General features: G+C 44.2%; 7 protein-coding genes across 7 annotated transcripts; 4 read left to right on the top strand and 3 right to left on the bottom strand.

Moving 5' to 3' along the window:
* Positions 1-192: 192 nt before the first annotated feature.
* On the top strand, positions 193-2,476 carry Bfra_007427 (putative heterokaryon incompatibility protein; the record flags this gene model as incomplete). The annotated part of the gene is made up of 2 exons (XM_037337799.1): positions 193-820; positions 870-2,476. 2 exons carry the CDS (start codon positions 193-195, stop codon positions 2,474-2,476), a joined length of 2,235 nt encoding a protein of 744 aa, XP_037187179.1.
* Positions 2,477-4,355: 1,879 nt separating this feature from the next.
* On the top strand, positions 4,356-7,259 carry Bfra_007426 (putative dna damage response protein; the record flags this gene model as incomplete). Its single annotated transcript, XM_037337798.1, has 6 exons — positions 4,356-4,392; positions 4,448-4,507; positions 4,558-4,640; positions 4,692-4,846; positions 4,901-5,700; positions 5,752-7,259. 6 exons carry the CDS (start codon positions 4,356-4,358, stop codon positions 7,257-7,259), a joined length of 2,643 nt encoding a protein of 880 aa, XP_037187178.1.
* Positions 7,260-7,600: 341 nt separating this feature from the next.
* Positions 7,601-8,872, bottom strand: Bfra_007425 (putative heme steroid binding protein; the record flags this gene model as incomplete). Its single annotated transcript, XM_037337797.1, has 1 exon — positions 7,601-8,872. The coding sequence occupies one exon, from the start codon at positions 8,870-8,872 to the stop codon at positions 7,601-7,603; it is 1,272 nt and encodes a 423-aa protein (XP_037187177.1).
* Positions 8,873-10,960: 2,088 nt separating this feature from the next.
* On the top strand, positions 10,961-13,153 carry Bfra_007424 (uncharacterized protein; the record flags this gene model as incomplete). The annotated part of the gene is made up of 1 exon (XM_037337796.1): positions 10,961-13,153. The coding sequence occupies one exon, from the start codon at positions 10,961-10,963 to the stop codon at positions 13,151-13,153; it is 2,193 nt and encodes a 730-aa protein (XP_037187176.1).
* Positions 13,154-14,797: 1,644 nt separating this feature from the next.
* Positions 14,798-16,524, bottom strand: Bfra_007423 (putative rna recognition motif-containing protein; the record flags this gene model as incomplete). Its single annotated transcript, XM_037337795.1, has 3 exons — positions 14,798-16,203; positions 16,265-16,431; positions 16,487-16,524. The coding sequence occupies 3 exons, from the start codon at positions 16,522-16,524 to the stop codon at positions 14,798-14,800; spliced, it is 1,611 nt and encodes a 536-aa protein (XP_037187175.1).
* Positions 16,525-17,121: 597 nt separating this feature from the next.
* Positions 17,122-17,610, top strand: Bfra_007422 (putative 40s ribosomal protein s8 protein; the record flags this gene model as incomplete). The annotated part of the gene is made up of 1 exon (XM_037337794.1): positions 17,122-17,610. The coding sequence occupies one exon, from the start codon at positions 17,122-17,124 to the stop codon at positions 17,608-17,610; it is 489 nt and encodes a 162-aa protein (XP_037187174.1).
* A 358-nt stretch (positions 17,611-17,968) lies between these two features.
* Bfra_007421 (putative glutamine synthetase protein) lies at positions 17,969-20,888 on the bottom strand (the record flags this gene model as incomplete). Its single annotated transcript, XM_037337793.1, has 3 exons — positions 17,969-19,639; positions 19,702-20,420; positions 20,522-20,888. The coding sequence occupies 3 exons, from the start codon at positions 20,886-20,888 to the stop codon at positions 17,969-17,971; spliced, it is 2,757 nt and encodes a 918-aa protein (XP_037187173.1).
* Positions 20,889-21,285: the final 397 nt, after the last annotated feature.

Below are 21,285 nucleotides of genomic sequence, written 5' to 3'. Positions count from 1 at the left end.
TGGAATAGGGGTAATGCATTGAGATCACGGCGAAATTACCTTTGCTTCTGTGGATGAGATATTGGAGTTGAGAATATTTTGACCTTTTGCTTCATTTGAATTGCTCCTCTGTTCCTATCCTATACCAGCAAAGCGATAAGATTTCCTCCTGGTCACGTTTAATGGTTCATGTGTCTTAGCAAGCAAGCAAAAATGGCCAGCAACATCCAAATCTCTGATGATGGAGACTCCAGCCCTGAAAAGTTCAACGCTCAAAATGAGGGCTTGAGAGAATGGTTTGAAGAATATATGTCAATAGACGCCAACAAACTTGGTTCAGATCATCATATATTTGAGGCTGTAGACTCTGATGAGCTAGACGAGGATTCATTCGAACAGCGCATTTCGAATTTGGCAGCCACTCCCATTCTCGGAAGATTCTGCATCAAATGTCAAGAACTTTTTGATAATTGGCCGACATTGGGCAATTCTTCAACTAGAGAACACGATTCAAAGCCTGGTTCGGAAGGTGGCTGGGAGCACACTGCTGTGAGGCCATGTAACTCATTCGAATTGGAAGCATCAACACGGGTTGGATGCAAATTTTGCGCGTTTTTGATCCAACGCCTCAAAGACAGGAAACTCATTGAACTCTTTCGTAAAATTGAGAATCGATTGTTACTTTTGGGCGAAAGTTCAATCTCATTTTTATCCATTCAGAACTGGGGTGCAAACCCAACACAACTGCTGTGGTTAAATCTACCGGGCAAAATCTGCACTAGTAACAACGCCGGAACAGCGCCTAGGCTGAGATTTGTGTCCCATTTCCTCCCATTATCAGGTTTGTAATATCGCTAAATGTCGTTGCTTAAGCTACTAATCGAAAAAAGTTGATTGTCATGAAAAGTCGTCAGATGTATTCAGCACAGCGAATGATTGGCTATCGCATTGCATTGAAAAGCATGAAGCCTGCAAAAGCAATAGCCATGAAAATTTGCCCACGCGACTTATATGTGTCGCTGAGGAATCGCCACGACTTGTCTTCACGGCCGACTATCAAGAGAGATTGCGATATGCAGCTCTATCTCATAGCTGGGGTTCCCATAGGGCTATCGTGCTTACTTCCGAAAATATCGGCCAGTTAACGAGGGAAATATCAATGAAGGTTCTTCCAAAGACTTTCAAGGACGCAATCAAGATTACACAGAAACTGGGCATTGATTACTTGTGGATTGACTCTCTGTGCATTATACAGAATGATGACCATGATTGGCAAGAGGAGTCTGCGCTAATGAGCTCAGTCTATGGAGGTTCTTCTATCACAATTGCTGCTTCATCAGCCCGCGATAGTACCGAAGGTTGTTTTCTTGAAGCACCAAACTTCAGTGGCGGCCTTCGAGTACGAATCAATGATGGTGGACGGCAAAGAGTGCAAGACTTCCTATGCCATGAGGAATACAATTATTCTACCTTAGAAGCCCATCTTGGAACAAGAGCATGGGCGTTACAAGAGAAAATCTTGCCACTACGGACCGTTCACTTCGGTGATCGTGGCGCGTTTTGGGAATGCAGGTCTCTAATTGCTTCAGAGTTCTTCCCCGATGGATTTCGAGATAAATTTGTTAAACCACTTGTCTGCCGAACAGGGATGCTTGAGTGGAAGTGGCATCAAATTGTGAAACTATATTCGGCAGCTAATCTGACATATGGGAAAGACAAATTACCAGCACTTTCTGGCATTGCAAAATCGGAATTCGATGAGCATGACGATCAGTATTTGGCCGGCATGTGGAGAGAAAAGATCGAAGAGCAGCTTTGCTGGGGTCTGACAGAAAATAACGCCTCGGAGCGACCGCTCTGGCGAGCTCCTTCTTGGTCTTGGACTTCCATTGATGGGCAAGTAGCATGGCCTGAATCATACCATGGTAGCCTCAATATTAGATATGCGCATGTTGTGGATGCCGGTACGACTCCTTACGGTCACAATCCTTTCGGACAGGTTATTGATGGATTTATCCGGCTTGCTTGCTCTACTATGGCAGTTGGCCATATTGTTCACACAGAGACTTTCGATGAGGCAGGATATGAAGATGCCACTGCAATTTTGTTAGATGTTCGCGGCCAAAAGAAGACGTTTCCATGCTGTTTAGATTGTCTAGATGATGTTGACCAAAACTATGCTCGACCAATATATTTGGTACCAGTAATTGGAGGCAAAGGAGGCTCTTTCATGTTCGGCAGTAAAGGAGAAATCATCCACCAATTGTACGTTTTCGGTATTGTTCTTCGAAATACAAATTCCGTAATGGCAGCATACATAAGGATTGGATCTTTTTGCTTTCGCAAGTATTCTGCAGATTGGAAGGAGCTTGAGTTCCGCGAGCCATTTCTACAAGCTCTAGAGGAACAAGGTCTGGCGACGGCTGAGACAGCATGTTCTGAAATTCTGTCAAATGTCGAGCCTCCCGATCATCGGTATCTCATCACTATTTTATGATGTTGATTCAAGATACACGGTGAAAAACGAACTGTAATTTAGTCTTGTCTCAGGTTCTGATGGAAACTTTCTTTCGTTACTTCGTTCTAATGATTTGTTATTTTTCAGTTCCATATCTTGGGGAATGATCTACCCTCCTCACTATGAAGACAATTATATCCTTTTGATATATATCATTCAAGCAGAGTGAGATCTTGTAGCAAGCTTTGATTATGAAAACCTGTATGGGAATTCGAGATGTACAATGACTCGCCACCGATACTTCTCGTAACATATTAATCTATTGCGAGACTCTATACCTCTCAACAATATGCGGAGAGACTTCATCAATGACTTGAAAAACCAGTGCATAGTCTTTCGGCCCTGGTTTTGTGTTTACAACACCTGTAGTTATTTATATTTGATGTTCCGACCTTCAATCAAGTGGATAAATTCGAAGGACAAACAATATAATGACTGGAAAAGCTGATTCGCTTCCATCACTTTGTTGGTATCCAATACTTGTTCGATGTAAAGATGTCCAGTCCATGGGAGCTAGACTCGTATGAAGCTGTGCCTGGTCACAAGCGAACTCACAACGACCGCCCCCACATTTACCAGCAGAACGCCTCGAGCTCCAATCGATCCTATTTGACCTGTTCAATATCCAACATGCTATAAGGGACTATTCGGATATACGACTAGCCAATATGATAGCATATTGGACAAATAACTCCATGGGTGACACTGTTGATGTATCATGCCTCAAGGTACTGTTCAATTACTTGGCTAGAGAGCGGCTCGCGGACTTGTGGCGGCTTAGTTCAGAAGATCAATCCACGGGCAATTTGTGTTTTTATATGTGGAGCTGGATGTGGCCTGGATGTAGTCAAAGGGAGAGATGGATTTTTGCTCGATCTGTGTATCTTCAAGACAGCGATGAAGACTCAGAAATGGCAATTAAATGGTCATCACACCTCGTCATCTTCTATCTAGAACTCTTAGTACATTTAGCGAAATTACTCCATCGACTGTCAAGTATTCAAAGTAATGGTGGTGTTGATTCAGGCGAGCGATAATACCGGACCAGTCCTATAAGGTGGATATGGTTTGGGTCAGTTGGATATGTAAACGAAGCTGAAATGGGCGGGGAGAGGAGATGTGTTTAAGTTGTTTTCTTCTCAGTTCATGTGTACAGAAATGTCTTTCGGTGCCGTAGAAATGTAGCAGAAAAAGGGTATTTGCAAATCATCTTACGTTAATTCTTGCTATTATTGAGCATTAATGTCACTGAAAACAGTTTCTCTATCAATGGATATTGATCTCGCTCGAACAACCTAGTATTCTATACATAGATTATGACTTCCAACCTATCCGAAACGAAGTATAGGGGGAGGTAAAGGTGGAGAGACGTAAAGTTCATGTGCTGCAATTATTGATGAACGTGTTGAAGTTTCACAAAGTAGTAACAAGAGCTTTGGTGAGTAGCTGGAGTTTAAAACGAGAATACTGAATACTGAAATCGATTGCTTTTGGTGAAGTATCTTGTTTGATATTGTACTCCCGGTGAGGTACAGTGATGGAATGGGTATATCATGCTTACCTAATCACATTGTCTTTTTGTGCTGTTCCTTATCGTAATCTACATGTGACCAGGCGTTTTGCGAGGTAACGATTCGCGTGTCAAGCTTCCGTCTCATCTCTTTGACTCTGTGCTGCCTATAAATCGATTCATCAATAAATTTCCCAACATCACGCTGGTATAGCTACCATCCACCACTATTACCATCAAAGATAAATCATCATCATCATCAGTATTCCTCCTGAATAGCTCTGTACATGTTATGGGTCAACAAGAAAGTGTCCTCAATTTACAACGATCAATCCCACTCTATTTACTATGTGGACCATAGAGAATGATGGAGACTTCTTCGACGGTGAATATTTATATTGGTACACGGTTCTACCAAAAATCATACTGAGATCCTGCAGGTAAAACACGGTGGCTCGTTCCCGGGAAGAAATATCTTTTCGGTAGGACGGTTTCGGAAGGTTTGTTTGCCCGAGTTCTTTGGCTTCTAACTCAGCTGATGACAGCAAAGATGGTCACTTCGCAATCGCCGACAAGTCAGTTTCGAGACAGCATTTAACGATAGAGGTTAAAGTTGCTGGTCCAGATGATTGTGTAAGTACCAGCAAAGTCTGATCTGGAATCTCTACTGATAACCTTATGAAGGGAAACCCCAAAAGCCGGTCAAAAGTCATTTTGAACGACCAAAAGACTAAAGCCGGTACCACGGTGAATGGAGAGCAAATTAAGGGCATTGAGGACTATGAGCTCAGGAGTGAAGTTAATGAAATAATGATAGGGAGATCTAAGCATTTATTCCGGTAAGAGCTATCCTTGATCATTTTGACATGTGTGAGTGATGCTGAATTATGTAGAATTACCTGGTGTCCAATTGCTTTATCGTTTTCATTCTCTCCAAAGGAATTAAAGGCCAATCCTCTCAAAGCGCTTTATGCAGCATTTGGCCCACTCGACGTAAAAGTTCTTACCGAATATGAACGTGATATAACTTCTCATGTTGTTGTCAAGAAACGGAATACGGCCAAAGGACTTCGAGCTTTGATTAATGGAAAGTACATAGTGGATAATGATCCATTCATCAAAGCAATTGTTGATGCTACTACGCCAGAATCAGATGGCACTTGTAGCCTGGAGAAAGATTTCAAAAATAATTTCCCAGATGCTGTTCAATATCTCCCTGAGCGCGGCACGGAACCTACAGATGAACCTGCAACATCTTATGCTCCCGATCTCTCGAGGCAAACTATGTTTGATGGTTATACCTTTGTTTTCTACGATAAAGCTCAATTTGAGACACTTCTAGCACCCATCACGGATGGACGTGGTAAAGCCTTATATCGTGAAGTCACACCTGCGCAAACTCCGGTGAATGACTTTGTAAGATATGTAAAGAATGTGGCAGGAGAGAAAGGAGTCGGTGAGTTTGAGGATGGAAGCGAGGGAAAGGGTGTTGTGGTTGTGGGCTTCTATCCCACAAAAGGAGAAGGCGTCGAATGGTTCAAAGACTTTGCTAGTCAAGTTGCTTTGGCTTTGGATCAACGACTCATATTACAAAGTGAATTCTTGGATGCAATACTCAAGACAGATGCAAGATTATTGAGAAGAGCTCTTGAAGTAGAGATGTCTGGAGTCGTGGCTCCAACTTCAACACCAGGTAAGCTTTCTTTTGAATTCAACGGTGAATGGATTGACTGACAATTATAAGCTACGTATCCAAACGCTGGTAAATCAACAGAGGCGTCTGCTGACTCTCATCCTATTCTACCTCCCAAGGATAATTCAGTTGCGACCCCCAAGCCTAATTCAGCTGGTGCTTCCTCCACAGCTTCTGCTCCTAAGGATGCTATCTCGCAAGAAACTCAATTTCGAAGAGGTAGATCAAGGCGAGCTGTGACAAGTCGTTTCAGTGGTTTTGATGATGACGACGACGATGATCCTCCGCCAGCACCGATCTCTCTAGCTTCTATACCAGAGGCCATGGTAGTAGAACAAGATCTGCCCGAAGAATCCCAAGGACTCTTTGTTTCTCAAGATCCGAACCGCGAAGTCCAAACTTACCGCGCAATGTCCCAGTCTGTGGAACCTGAAGAATCATCTCAACCGACACGGCGATCAACAAGAAAAAGGTCTGCACCCCCCATTGCCGAAGAAAAGTCATACATGGATAGTTTCGCACCCACTACCGCGTCCTTCAAACGACAACGTCGAGAAAGAGGCGAACCAACTCCTCCACCTCCTGTTATCAAAAAAGAAGTTGTAGCTCCCGAATCGGCGAAAAAGAAAGAAAAGAAAGAAGTCGATATCGAAGCTTTGGTAGCCCAGCAACGAGAACGCGCTGAAGCAGCTGCACAAGCCGAAGAAAATTCTCTGAAACAAGCTGTCTCAACAATTGATATCGAAGAGATGCGTAAGCTAACGATAGTGGAGGATATGGAAGTTAAGCGATCTAGACCGGCACCTAAAACAACAAGGCATATGGATGAAGGTGACAGATGGGATGATAAATGGAATGGACGGAAGAACTTCAAGAAATTTAGAAGGAGAGGCGCAGAAGATGGACCAGTAAGAGCTCACGCTAGGGTCATCGTGCCTCTCGAGGAAGTCAAGAAGAGGGACAATGAAAACGGTGATGAGTACTGGGGTCTAGATGGAAACGACAACGATACCCAACTTCGAAGAAACAAAGGCAAAGGCAAAGGCAAAGCAAAAGAAACACAAGCAGATACAGAAACCCAAGAAACACAAACCCCAATCTCCTCATCCCGCTCCAAAGCAAAACCGAAACCGAAAACAAAACCACAACTCCGAGAAATTAACTCGGAAAACGAAGATGAGGAATTACCGGAAAATCCAATGGATGCGCGTGCGTTGAGCGCAGAAGTGGAGATTGTACCGGAATCGGAGGATGAAAATGAACATAGAGGTGGAAATGAAGACGATCCAGGTGTATTCCGTTCCCTAACCCCTGCATCCACAGGACGAAGTTCGCGAGCTTCGACGACGCAGAAGGAGAGTTTGAGGAGTAGTGGGTTGAGTGGGACGGGAAGGGAAAGGGACGGTAGTATTGGTCTTGGGGCAAGTGGGAATAAGAGGGCTGCGACGAATTCGTTGGGAAAGACGGCGTCGGTTAAGAGGGTGAGGACGGGGGTGAGGAGTGGAAGTGGAAGGAGGGTGGTGGAGGAGGAGGATGAGGATAGGTTTGTTTTTAGGTAGGAGGGGATGGACGTGAAAATGGCAGGGCTATTTGCTTACTGATCTGATCTCATTTGATCTAATTAATCTGGATTGGTAGATTCTACAGCGCTCGATTTAAGTCTCTGTCTTCTAATTTATCTTCGAGAGCCTATATTCATCTCTGCATGTTTGTTTGTCTATATAATACATTGCTATTCATGAAGCACCTATCTATACAGCTATGCTCATTTATGTAATAATCCCAGCAAATCTACTCTATCCATCTAATCTACTATACTCTCACCAGCCCATATGTACACATCACAACCCCTCTCCTCCCTCACATACAAATTTTCCTCTTCCTCTTTCTCACTTCCTCACTAATCCATATCCTCCAACCCGCCCACCCCCTCAAACTCCTCCTCCCCAACACTAATCCCCACCAAACACGCCTCCAACATCCCCTCCCAATTCACCCACGGATGCACCTCCCCAAACAATCTCGTCCCATCTCTTCCCGCACACTTCAGTAATTCTGGTTCGCCTCCTGGGTGATAAGGGAGATAGGGCGTAATATTATACACCTTCCCTCCGAGCACCGTCCACGCATCTTTTCCTTTTCTGCCTGTGAATTGTTTGAGGAGGGAGGGAGGAACGCGCAGGAGAGGAGTGGAAGGGGGGAGATTGCGCAGATTGGAATTGGGGGAGGAGGTGAGACGGGCCCAGTCGAGGGGGGAGTGGTTGGGGGTGAGGAGAACCTTTTTGCGCGGTTTGGAGGGGATGGAGGTGTGGGTTGGTGGGGGGGCGAGGGAGGGGGCCGCGAGTGAGGAGGGATTGCGGTTGGGGAGGGGTGAGCGGTTGGGGAGTGGGAGGGGGCCCCGGGTGGGGGTGCTGAGAGATGCAGGTGTGGACGTGGATGTGGATTTGAAAGCGGGAAGGGGATTTAGTCGTGGAGGAACTCGAGATCCGGTATTCGACGCGCGTTGTGCGGAGTTGGCAGCGGGGAAAGAGGGGATTTCTGGTTCGGATTCTGGTTCGGATTCTAGATCTGGAAATGTGGATGGAGAATTGGTAGCATTGAGGGAAAAGATGGGGATATTAGGGGTTTGTTGAGGAGGCTGAGAAGCGTGCGCGCGGGGAGTAGTTGGTGATGAGGGGGTTTTGGTTTTGGGTTTCGGGGTTGGAGTGGATTTTTTGAAGAGAGGAGGGGGTGGGGGCATGGCGGCGCGGTCGAGAGCTGCTTTGCTCGGCGGAGGAGAGGGTGGTTGCATTGAGGGGGTTTGAGAAGGGGCGGAGATTTGGAAGGTTGGCGCATTGTTTGCGGTTGTGGATTTTTGGGTGGGCGCATTGGTTGTGGTGTTTGATGGTGGTGATGATGTTGAGGATCTCTCTACTTTGTCTTCCTTTTCTTTTTCCTGTCCCTCTACTCCTATAATTCTCGGTGTCGAATCTTCTTTTTTTCCATCTTTCCCTTCTTTCCCTTCTTCCCCTTTCCCATCTGCATCTCTATCTCGATTGCGATCGCCATCCTGAATACTACCCCCCGCTCGCAAATTTAATCTCTCGAGAAACGTCCACCATCCCGCAGGCGCATGTTTGTAATATAAGAAAGAAACTGAGGCGATCAGGAGACCGAGTCCTAGAAGGACCATGGTAGTTTGAGGTATGGAATAAAGAATAAATGGATGAATGAATGGATGATGAATGGATCAATGAATGTGCACTGAGTGAGTGTCTGATATCAAACTCCTATTCTTTCATGGACGTCCGGGTACTTGTACGAGTAACTCTGATGATGAAAAGAAATATACAAATGGATTTGTAATTAACATCAATCTCTCAGCCTTACTTGGATATGGATATTTCGTTTATGGTGTAGTGTAGCCTTTCGGCAGTCGTTAGTGAGGGAGTATGAGGACCCTTTCGGTAACGCTATGGGATTTGCGGTCGGGTGGGTTGGGGATTTGTGATTGGATGGATGGGATGGGATATACGAAGGTATGGATTGATTTATGCTTTGTGGTTTATGCTTTTGTGTTATTTGCGATTGATATGTTATTATCAATTTGTTTGATGTTTTGTTGGTTGTTATTGTCTGGTGTTTTTGTTTACATGTACATGCGTGGATATACGTATACGTGTATTTACATATACATATACGTATATACGTGTATGTAAATGATATAGTTGTTACATTTCAATACATCCCTCTACCTTTACTTCCGCAATGCGAGAGTGATACACAACATCTCCAAGTATCACTTCTCCCATCCATCCGACAGATATCGTTTTCACGAGACAAGAGAGTCACCGCAGTGTTGTACTCCGTCCCGTCACCCATCACCTAGACAAGCCTCCCAACCAAGCCTTAAACGTATGTACAACACCACTATGCATACACATAACAGGGGAATCCCTCATGGATTAGGTATAGACGTACCGGGAAAGGAATATCAAACAGGGAAGAGGATCTTTACACATGCCTAGAGATGTTTGTGTTTGACTCTTCATGCACTTTTTGCTGCTCCCCATGATCTTCAAAAATGGGTTTCTAGAAGGGGGGATGGGGGTTTGGGAAGTTGCTTTTGATGGCTAGTTGGCTCTTACTTGGATGAGAGTGCTGAGATGAGGGGTTATATTGGAGTGAAGTCTGCTGGCACCGTCATCGTATATTGGAGTGAAGTTTGCTGGCACTGTCTTCGTATATTGAAGTTATCAAGGAAGAATAGGTCGGTTGTTCGCTAGATGCCCAGGTGATGACTCGATTCGTTGCATGAATTCGCAATCTAGGTAGGATAGATGAATTGAAGATCCGGAGTCACAAGAGAATCAATCTAACCTGGTCAAAGGATGGTATTCCACACACCGGTATATCAATTCCACATCAAGGACGTAGTAATGCAAAGAAAGACCTTGATGTGTCTAGTTACGCTACCTATTATCTATCACCTACTATCTATCTACTTACTACTTACCACCTATCATCTAGATCTAGACAATTTGCTGTAAAAGTGTATAAATACCTGTGAATAAACATAAGAACAGGGCGATCAAATGTTATGATTCTTAAATGATAAAGTACCAGATGTCTTACTTGCAAGCCAGGTAGTGATTAGTTTGACCAAAACGTTGCTCTTTTTCTCCTATACCCCGTCCGTGTATCTCATGATGTACACAAACGTTGAACCTTTACACTTTTACAATTTTACAGTTTTACCTTACCGTACAACCGTAGTCAAATCCGCAAATGCATATAAAATGCATCTCTTCTCATAAAATTCAATTTATATGGATATTCATGAGGTTTCAATTATTCCAATATTGTGGATATTCAAAGCTCCTGCAATCCTTATTATTCCTATTCGACTCGAGTATCTAAATCAGTCCTCTGCATAGAGAACTCCTTTTTGGATTGTTGTTCATTAGTCTTTCTACTTGAAAAAATAAGAATATCACATTTCTATCCATCTATCCATCCATCCATCTATCCATCCATCCCGTCATCATTCTCATTCATCCCATTCATCCCATTCATTCGCTTGATACAAATGCAAATCGGCCGCCTTATTATCAGTGGTCCATCAACTACTTACCACTTATCACTGCATCTACCCCGTCTCCAAAAAAACAAAGTCCATTCCTTCTTCACAATCAACCCCTCAAAAGATCATCCATTCTACGCCATAAATCGTCTTTCCGGTCGAATTTCTCCATTTGCCATATAGTACCATAATGTCATAATGCGAGTGGTTTCGCAGAAAGATTCTGCGCCGTTGACTGCCAAAAGTGGTAATCCAAATATGCCTTCCTACGATAAGACAACTCCCAATCGACCATTGGCACCAACTCTAAGTGCTTCTGCGAACAGAGGAAACAAACCCAAGACGCCATTAACTCCCAAAGTTTCGTCTGCAAGACCGGCTTCAAGACAATCACGTTCAGAAAATACTACGCCAAATAATATAAAAGACGATTCATCGACTCTCGGTCCTACATCCATGAATGGTCACAATGTAACCGCAAGACCAGGTACAAGAAAGACTCGATTTGATAGCATCAGTCATTCACCATCAGGAACTCCCATACCTTCTGAAGGTCCTCGATTATATGATCCTACACAGAATGCATCTGGATTGGGTATTTCAGGGATGGAGAGGGATACAACGAAACGATCAACCGTAGCATTCAGTCCTTCAAATTCAGAGTTAAATTGTTCACAATCATCACAATCCTCTGCCGACTCCAAATTCTTCTTTGCGAGTGATGTAAAACCACAGAGTCACAGTACACAACAAACAAAACCTGCGTTCACTAAAAAACCTTCCGCCTTCTTTCATGCCAATGGAGATAAAGTTCCTAAGAAACAGCCACCGCGTTCGGGAGCATCAACCGGAGGATCAACTCTTGGAGAGGAAAGAGGCCATGCAAAGTTTTTCCATGCCAATGGTACACCGGAATTAGGACTATCACCTTCACCACAATTTGCGCCTCCTCGCCCGAGTTCGGTTCTCTCAACTCATTCTCGAGTCACATCGCCACGATTAGCACATGCTGCGACGACATCCCCTTCACAACGACCCACATCACCACAAAAATTAAATACTCAGTATGCCTCCATATCAACAGCCAGATCTCCGACCCCACTGGCTTCTCCTATTTTACCTCGACCGAAAGCTGTGGTTCGTGGACAATCGGCGAATAATATTACACAGTCAAGAAGAACAAGTGGAGATGGGGGGTATGGACACCAACGAAACACAAGCACAGGATCTTCTATGGAGAGATTGGTATTGACAAGGAAGGTCTCATCAGGGGGTCATTCGACAGATATAACGAATCCAATAACAATCACAGAACCATCAAGTCCCGCCTCAATATCACATACAGATGAGATACCTGAAGGAGAGGAGGAGGAAGAAGAAGATGAAGAAGAAGGGGAAACGGAAGATGAGGAAGAGGAAGACGACGATGATGGGGAATCACTTTCCTCTGAAGACGAAGTAATAGAAGAAGTACTCAAAGCCGGAGGGTCGATAGAACGTATGAACGAATTAGCAGCCATCGCACGAAATGAAAGAAAGGTTTTAGATCTGGAGATTACAAACTCATCACTTGCCGCCATAAATCGAACTCTAGAACGAGAAATGAGGAGGCAGACTGCGGAATTACGAAGATATAAACGACTAAGTCGTTCGGGTCGATTATCTATGGCCACAGGAGCCTCATCACGTGCAACAAGTGGGACTTTGTCTGTTGTGGATGAGAGAGAGGGTAATGGTCTATCGGATATTAGTCAGGGAAACTCTGATCTGGAAGACGAGGAAGATGATGATGAAGAAGAGGACCCATCTTCTGAAGAAGATCTTATTGATGCCGGAACATTAAGTCCTGGCGCGGTAGCCGAACATGATCTCAAACATCGAAAGAAAGACGAAAAAAGATTACGCCTCGACTTATCAAAGCATCAACAACTACTAATCGACAGTCAAAAAATGAATCAAAGTCTCAAGAAATGTTTAGGCTGGACCGAAGAGCTTATCAACGAAGGAAAAAGAGCACTAGAATATAAAGTTAAAACAAGCGATATAGAACCTCTCGCACCTCGCGTCTTAGCACCAGATGAATTCGACGATAATGACGCTGAAATGGATAATGAGGGTATGTCAGCAATTGGTGCAAGTCTCTTGAGAGAAGCGAGGAAAGCAGCAGCAGAACAAAAGGACAAGGCAAATAATCTTGCGGTGCCAACGGAAACAGATGAACAATTGGAGGATTTAACACAGGATATTCAATTTGCGCTTTTTGCATCGGGGGAATCGAGTGAAATGCTAGTGGATGAGAAGAGTGGAGAAAGGCCGGAATTGGTACCGATTGCTCCACCTACCAGTCCTTGGGTTTCGACTTTTACATCGAGATTGCAGACTCGTTCGTAGGGGGGGGATAGAGGGGGGAAATGAAGGGAAGGGAAAAAGAAAGGGAGAGAAGATATCTTGTACGAATGAAAGAAAGAAGGGAGGAAAGGAAGACGTGCATAGCATAGCAAGCATATCACCACTCATAAATTTGCAATCAGTAATGCTTTTTTGCTTTATTTTTTTTTCCACAGTCATGGTCTGGACTTGGACGTTGGAGGCTCTTACGGAACGGATCTTTTCAAGGGGTTAGGAGTTTGGGTGTACGTACATACATATATATGGACTGGGCTTGGCATTGCGAAGGGCGCTTTCTTCGCGATTTTATGTGTGGGATCGGATTTGGGATGGGATGGGATTGCTTGGGCTGGATTGATTTTGAAAGGGAAGGGAAGGAAATGGTCGACAAGGGTTGGAAAGAAGGGAAGCGAAGGGAATACTATTTTATTCGGATCATGTTTTGTGTTTTGTGTTTTGTGTCTGTGTGTGTCTTGCTGTCCATGTGTGCGTCTTTTTTGAACTCGTCTGATTGTTTTGTGGATTGTCTGACTTGATGCTTGCTTGCTTGTTATGTTGATATTAGATGTGATGAGAATTAGATACCTGAGCTCGATGGATAGACCGGGAGATGGAGAGGTAGATGCAGAGGGAGATACTCAGATCTGAGGAATAGATAGGGAGATGGAGAGGGAGAGGGAAATGGACGAATAGAGGTAGATAATTAGATAATTAGATAATTAGATGGTTCATAAGTTAATCAAAATCTATAACTTTATTCATTACTAGGTGTTTGAAAGAAAAGGAGAGGAGGGAGAGGAGAGAATATACATATCTAAGTACTCAGGTACCTGCTGATCATACTAGGTGTGCACATGTAGTATTCGAGGCTTCAATTCTAGGCTTCAAAATTTACTTACATATATGTATATATACACGTACCTATACATCAACTCGCGGACACACTCACTGGCACACACACTCATACGCGAGGAAATGAATGGGATGGCATGAAAAGGAATCAAAAGTAGAACAAATGGGATGGTCTCGAATCACACGAAATGTACTGATGATATGTTTGCAGACCTGGGGACCGGCAGATGGAATGACATTCCAATTCTTTTCATCGGCCTGTCCTACTATCCTACCATTCCATCCCATCCCATCCCATCCCATCCCATGCTCAAAATCAACGAATCCCATTCAATTTTACCATCCTCAGAATAGACGAATCTCAAAAGTAACCAGCGAGATAAATAGATCAGAGAGAATGTAAACAATTTGTATGTATAAAATCACAACTGTACTATACTACGCTATTACAACATTACATACGATATTAATTTCCACATCCACAGTCTCTCTCCCTCCCTGCTCTCCCTTTTCTTGCCTTCTCTCCCCTTTTGCCGACCATGATATTCGTCTTTCTTTATCGGATGTTTAATTGAATGAATGATGTATTGCAAATCCCCCCGTTCTCGTCCGGAGCTGTAGATTTTCAGTCCAATCTCTTGATCTGATGTTGATTTCCGCAGACCTGTGTCTTGAGAACATCCTGACTTTGAACTATTCTTCTCGAATCAAATTTTCTCAAGATCCAGACTATTTCCAATCTCTTTAATTCAACATCCCTCTTTTCCCACCCCACCCCATCACAACTCCACCCCCTTAACCATACTTCTTCTCGAACTTTTTCAAAATCCCCGTAACACCCTTCTCCAATCTCCCAGCATTATCTTCCAATCGACCTCTTGTTCCTTTATCCTTTCCATCTTTTTTGTCATCGCTCTTTTTCCCCTTTCCGCTTCCCTTCCTTTTGAGCTTCGCTTCGACCTCCGTAGGTCTGTAGACTTGTTGATGGATGCTGTAATCATTTGGTGCCATCAATGGCTGACCGGCACTAGTTTGCGCGCCAGTGTAGGTATAGTTTGAGAAGCCTCCTGGAGGGGAGAGAGGTTGGAGACCGGGGGCTGGAGAGGAAAGCGGAGGATTGTGGTGTTGGGGGGCGAAACCGGGAGAGAAGAGACCGGGGGTGGGAAGGTTATGGGCTGCGTAGGAGGGAGTGGAGGGGAAGGTCGCATATTGGGTTGTGGGTTGGTTGGGGGAGATAGGGGGAGAAGAGTAGGCGGGAGGAGAGGGGCCAGTAGGAGTTGGGAGGGGTGGAGTGCTGTCGGTAGGGGGTGGTGCGAATGTGTTTGGCGAGTTTGCCGTGGGTGGAGGTGCGAATGAAGGGGTGTGGGTTGCGAACTGTTGAGAAAACGGGGAACGAAGTCCAGATGTAGATTGAGCGGAGCCGGGGAAATAGTTGGAGTTCGGAGGAGTGTTGGCATGGTGTGGTGGGGTTGCTCCAGAGAAGCTTCCTTGTCCGTGCGCCGGCTGTTGAGGTGGAGACATCATAGGGAAAGTTTGCTGTCTTTGGAATTGTGGTGGTGGAGCAGGTGTCGAAAAGCTTGGATGTTGCTGAAATTGTGAAGGTGGAGAGAATTGTCCTTGATCAGAAGTCGCAGCGTGAACAAGTGGATTTCCAGCCCCATCTTCTGGCGGAGGTGTCTTTTCTCGATGCTGAATAGCTTCAGGAGCAGCTGGTGCAGCTGGGTTATATGCCATCGGTGCAAAAGTAGCAGGAGTTTGTGATGGTTGACTGGGTGGATTTGGCGGTCCAGGAAATGAAACGTTAATAGCAGCTGGAGGAGAAGTCCGAGATGTCTTGGTTCTACCATGATGATATGAAGGGTCCAAGATAGCTACATTTTCCAATTGCTGAACTATTGGACTCATATCGTCTGCGTGAGATGGTGGTGGTGCTGGCTCGTCCTCAATCGTAATTTGGTGTTGAGGTAGAACTCTCCGCACACCATTCACAAAATTAAGTGCATCTTCTTTATTCCAGAAGTACAGATCAATAGTGTGAAGTCTGTACATGTACTTAGTCTCGTTTCGAGGATCAAAAGTTGGTAAATGCCATTCTTGGGCACCAATTGGACTATTTCTTTGCTGTCCGTTTGATCCATCTATAGTCAAAGTAACTAATGTGGTATGCTTATAGGAATATTTGACATGAGCAGAATCAAGATCTGGTAATTGTGATATCAGTAAATGTGACTTTCGCATTCATTCCGTATATGTATAACTTACGACCGGTGAAAGCATCTTGATCCGAAGTACCGGCATTATTAGCTATTTCAAGTCGAGCTCTTCTCTGTCCTGCATTTTCGAAAAGATAGACATATGAGCCTTTATCAAATCTGTGATGAGGAGGTTTGACTGTTGGTGGACCATAGTAATAATGTATATCTGCGAACCTATCGAGGATTGGATCAACAACTTGTCTATGGACATTTGAGAGCTCTTACTTACAAAGTAGCTGCGAGATCTTCCCCTGGTCTTACTGCCATTTTATCGACCTGCGATTATTGATAGCTTAAGAGATACTAAAGAAGTGAAGTCAAACGCTCTCTTGCGCGACGAGGAAACAATACAAAAAAGAAAGAGAGAAAAATTATACTTAGAGGAAGAAAAGGAAAGAGAAACAGAAAGAGATTAGACTTATTATTATCACAATATTTCATACCTAGCTACCTGCGGCATGGGGGGTCGAGTGCCATGTCGGCGGCAAGCTGCATGAAGTGAGAACCAATGAGGGGTGGAATTGAGGTGATGGAAAGTTCATGCCTTAGAACCTTATCGCGATTAGATAAGGCAAAAATAAATTATTTTGGTTTTTGGCTTCATTAGGAAATCGAACAAGTCGAACAATTTCAAGGTGTTCCAAGGGTATATGAAATTATATCGAGGGTACAATTACTAAATCTGCGAATGTGAGTCCTGCGAAAATCTGAACGTAGCGACTCAATCACGTCTTCAGGCAAATGAGCTAACATTCATTTCAGCATCTCATCTACTCTCCACTTTGAAGAATATATCCCCGATAAATCGCACCAATTGTGCCCGCGCGGGCTTGCGAATTCGTCTTAGAGACTCCAATCCTCATCATGTCTCTCGTCACACTCTCTCACGTATCATCACATCTTCAAAATGCCTCTAAAGCCCGACTTGGGCTTACGTCCGTTCCCTCCTCGAACATGATTCTCACCCTCATGCTCGGTCTCCAATCCTCTGGATTCCTCTCTTCGGTCACCCGCGGTGGCCTCACTCCTCCTCCTATGGATGAATTATCTACATATGTACCAGAACCTGTTACGCAGCGAAATATCTCAACAAGGAGGTTATGGTTAGGAATGAAGTACTGGAATAATGAGCCGGTATTGAGTGAAATGTCAATGATCAGTAAACCTACAAAGAGAATTTGGATGGATGTGGAAGGACTTTCAAAGATTGTGAGAGGCAAGGATGCGAACTTTGTGCGGGGTTTGAGAAGACCGGGAGAGTGTATCTATATCAGCACATCGAGTGGAATCCTGGAAGCAAGAGAATGTGTAGAAAGGAGGGTGGGCGGCATGCTATTATGCAGAGTCGTATAGGTGATGATGATCAGGAAAATGTGTAAAATTACAGGGCATGATCATTTGTGGGAGTTCAACAAGTGTACAAAAAAGATACTGGGGTTGCTCAAAGTGCTAGACCATCAATGGCTCGGGAGATAAATTTCGATTCCGTTCTTCAAAAAGATTAAATTATTGCGTTGGCTTAAAAAAGACATTCTTCTCTGCTATCCTTAATGGAAAAAAGTATAACGCCTGAACATACATCGCCATATTATCATTAAAGCGGGGTTCAGCCCCTCCTTCATCGCATTGAAATCCAGACGAGCCCCCAAAGCGCTAGAGAATGACAGCTGAGTCTCTTGCAGGTGACTCAACAGACTGTGGAGCTGCCACTTCAATATCTCTCAATCAACCAGTTTCTTCTCTGCTCATCCTTCATGCTATTCATGAGCTCCAGCTCGCCTTGTTTCATCGCAATGTATGTGACCACCACAGCTTCACCGAGTATCTTATACATACCTTGATCGTTTTTGAGAGCGGCAAGTGCCTCCTCCAAAGTACAAGGCAGCATGTCTTCGATGTTGTAGACATCTCTGTCTGCTTGGCTCAATTTAGCAGGGTTCATGTCGCAGTCAAGCCATGTCATCTTGTCTTTTGAAACCACGCCTTCTACACCTGCACCAATGATAGCTGCTAAAGCCAAGTAGACATTGGCAAGGCCATCCATACATCTCAACTCCCAATGCGATCCTTCGATCTTACGTAGGGCGGTTTCCCGATTTTGGGTACCCCAAGTCACCCATGTACTGCCGGCCCAGCCCCCAGCTGCAAGCATACGATCATAGCTGGCAGGATTACCATAGGTGAAAGCCGTAATGGCTCGAAGGTGTTTCAATATCCCCGCATAGAAATGAGTATACGTTTGTTCCTTCTCTCCTTCTGGCGTCGGTATTGATAGGTGGACATGGGCTCCCGTGCCCATTTTGTAGGGAAGAGGCTTTGGATGCAGTGTAGCACGCCATCCATGAGTTTGCGCAACTGCGGTAATGATCTCTCGAGTCTGTAAAAGTATATCTGCAGCCTCGAGGGGTGCACATGCAGGTAGAACAAACTCGAATTGGCCAGTTGCTGATTCTGGATGCCATTGTTCGAGATCAATGCCTGCATCGGAAAGTTTTTCAACTATCTCATCCATAAGGTTTATGACAGCAGGAGAGAGTGCATTATTGGATCCCCAACAATGAGAGTCCGCACCGGGAAGAGGAGTATAAACTTGGGTATTGTCCTCGTTAAGTGTGCCTTTCATGAATATAACTTCAATCTCGTAGCCGACAAGAAATTCAAGACCGTAATTCTTCGCTCTGTTCACTATATTCCGAAGATTAGTTCGCGGGCATACATCAAGTGGCGAATTGTCAGAATTGCGAAGCTCTCCCTGTGCCGAAGCATACCCATGACATGGACCGGATCGCATAGAAGAGGGGACTGCAGTTAAAAGCCTAGATACACCTCTGGGAGAAACTGAATCAATCCGATGATCAACTGGCGTGAGGGTTAAACTACTATTAGTGATACCAATAGAAACATCAACCTTTTCGTCGCAAAGAAGATTACGGACACGTTTGATTGGTAAAATCCGTAGTCGAGTAATGGAGCAGTAATCGACATATTGTACACGCAGAAATTTAATTTCCGGGTGTTGTGCCATGAAGGATTCAAATAATTCCAGGTCTGATGAATTCTTCGAAACATCTGCATGACTGGTGCTCTTAGTCCCGCTGCTCCCATTGGCTCCGCTGATTCCATTTCTTCCGTTAACCCCATTGATTTTATTAATGGTGCTGATGCCCTTTGTGTGGTAGACGTCTTTGGTAACGTTAACGCCATTGACCATTGTAGTCCCGTCCAACCCATCAAGAGATCGATCACCAGCCTGTATTTCCGTAGGCCTCAATTTTGACTGGAGGGCATACAGCTGATTAGATGTATTGAAGAATATGTTTTCAACGACTTCAACAGCTTGTTGAATAGTCAATGCTTTCTTATTGACATATTCTACGAGGACCTGGAGACTATCAGTATCACTGGATATACGTCGTGTTCCTAATTGATGGTGGGAAATCTCACTTTTTCAAAAGCTTCGCGAGATTGAATTTGCGCGAGTAAATAAGTTTCTGGAAGATCATGCCCATCTGAGCTCCACACAATCTTCTCCGTGGGACAAAGCTCCAGAAGATCGCGAATAACACCTTCTTTGCCATCCTGGCTTACACAAGGAAACACTTCACCAATGTCAACATAGACATTTGAGTGTACGGTAGCTAAGTATCCCGCTTCCTTCGTCCATGGATAACAAGAATGTACTAAAACGATTGGTACATCTGAATACTCACGAATGAAGTCTTCTAGATGTGATGGCAAAGAGCGAGTGAGAGGTATTTCATCGTCGCCCAAACTAGTGTGGAATTGAATTGGCTTCTTGTGGGGATTTTTGGATTGTTGGATGAGTCCAGCTGTTATGTGAACGATCCAGGAGTTCAAAATTTGGCAATCGAACCCTTTGAAGCGGCTATGACCCTCGGCTTGTTGTTTCCAGATACATTGCATCAAGGTCAATTTTACCAGTTCGAGAGGACAAACCCAAGGGATATCAAGCCTTGTTCTATAACAGATGGCTGATATAAAGCCGACAACATCGGTATCAGAAAGCGCATCATTTATACCCTTTTGAAGATCCTCGACTACCGAATTAAAGAATCTGTCTTCAGAGATAGCGAACAAATTGATGTTCCGATCGACTATGTCTGCTGCAAAATCTTCGATTCTTACTATCCTCCTGCACTTACCTATGATAGCCAAGATTAGCGGAGCGTTAGATATGCAGATACGTACCATATCGAGGTAACACAACATCTATACGAGAGCGGGGAAATATGAAGATACTAACTTCTTGTTAAGTTGTCATGCCATGAATAGTCGAAAGCTTTATTTTCCATACTCAAACAATCATCAAGGATGATTGTCTCGATTCCTTCCAGGCACTGTTTTATCCACACATAGCCTGGCTTTTCGTTCTCTTTTGCAATGGCTTTCAAGACATCATTCCAAGTTGGGGGACAACCAAGAATGTCTGCAAGTTGATTTGTAGCTTGAATGTGTGCCAAAGTAGAACGAGCAGCTTTTAGAGCATTTCCATTGGCCTCAGTAGTAATGCTTAATAGGGAATGTTTGGTCTTAGATGAAGGAATGAGTAATGGACGCGCGCGGTTGTCAATTAATGGAGTAGTACGAATGGCACTAATAAGTCGCTCCATTTTCAGCGAGGGAGTATTATGAATTAGTTGAGTATGAATTACTTCGATTGTTGGCAGATATCTGAGAGTTTATGAACAGGAAGAGGGGAGAAAGATGAGAGAAGGTTTGCCCCTCATTCCCCTCATATCAATGAAGTCATGGCGTGTGGTTCAGCAACGCCTTCAAAAGTCGGTCACCTATTTGGATGCGGGGAATAAGAAATTATATGCTCCATTGATAGACTTGCATGGCGGCAATATTGAAGATTGCAAGAGGCGCATTGTTGTATATGATTTTAGGTATTAAAATGCACCAGAAGTTCTCAGCTAGAGTGTAATACATGTTGGCACGTCTAAATGGTACAAGAGGCGATCAAAATATGGGGATAGCTTCAATTTCAGAGAATTAGTACGAGCA

Source organism: Botrytis fragariae (genome assembly GCF_013461495.1).
Source record: "Botrytis fragariae strain BVB16 chromosome Unknown tig00000795, whole genome shotgun sequence".
NCBI lineage: Eukaryota > Fungi > Ascomycota > Leotiomycetes > Helotiales > Sclerotiniaceae > Botrytis > Botrytis fragariae.
This window is presented reverse-complemented; position numbering and strand designations above follow the sequence as displayed.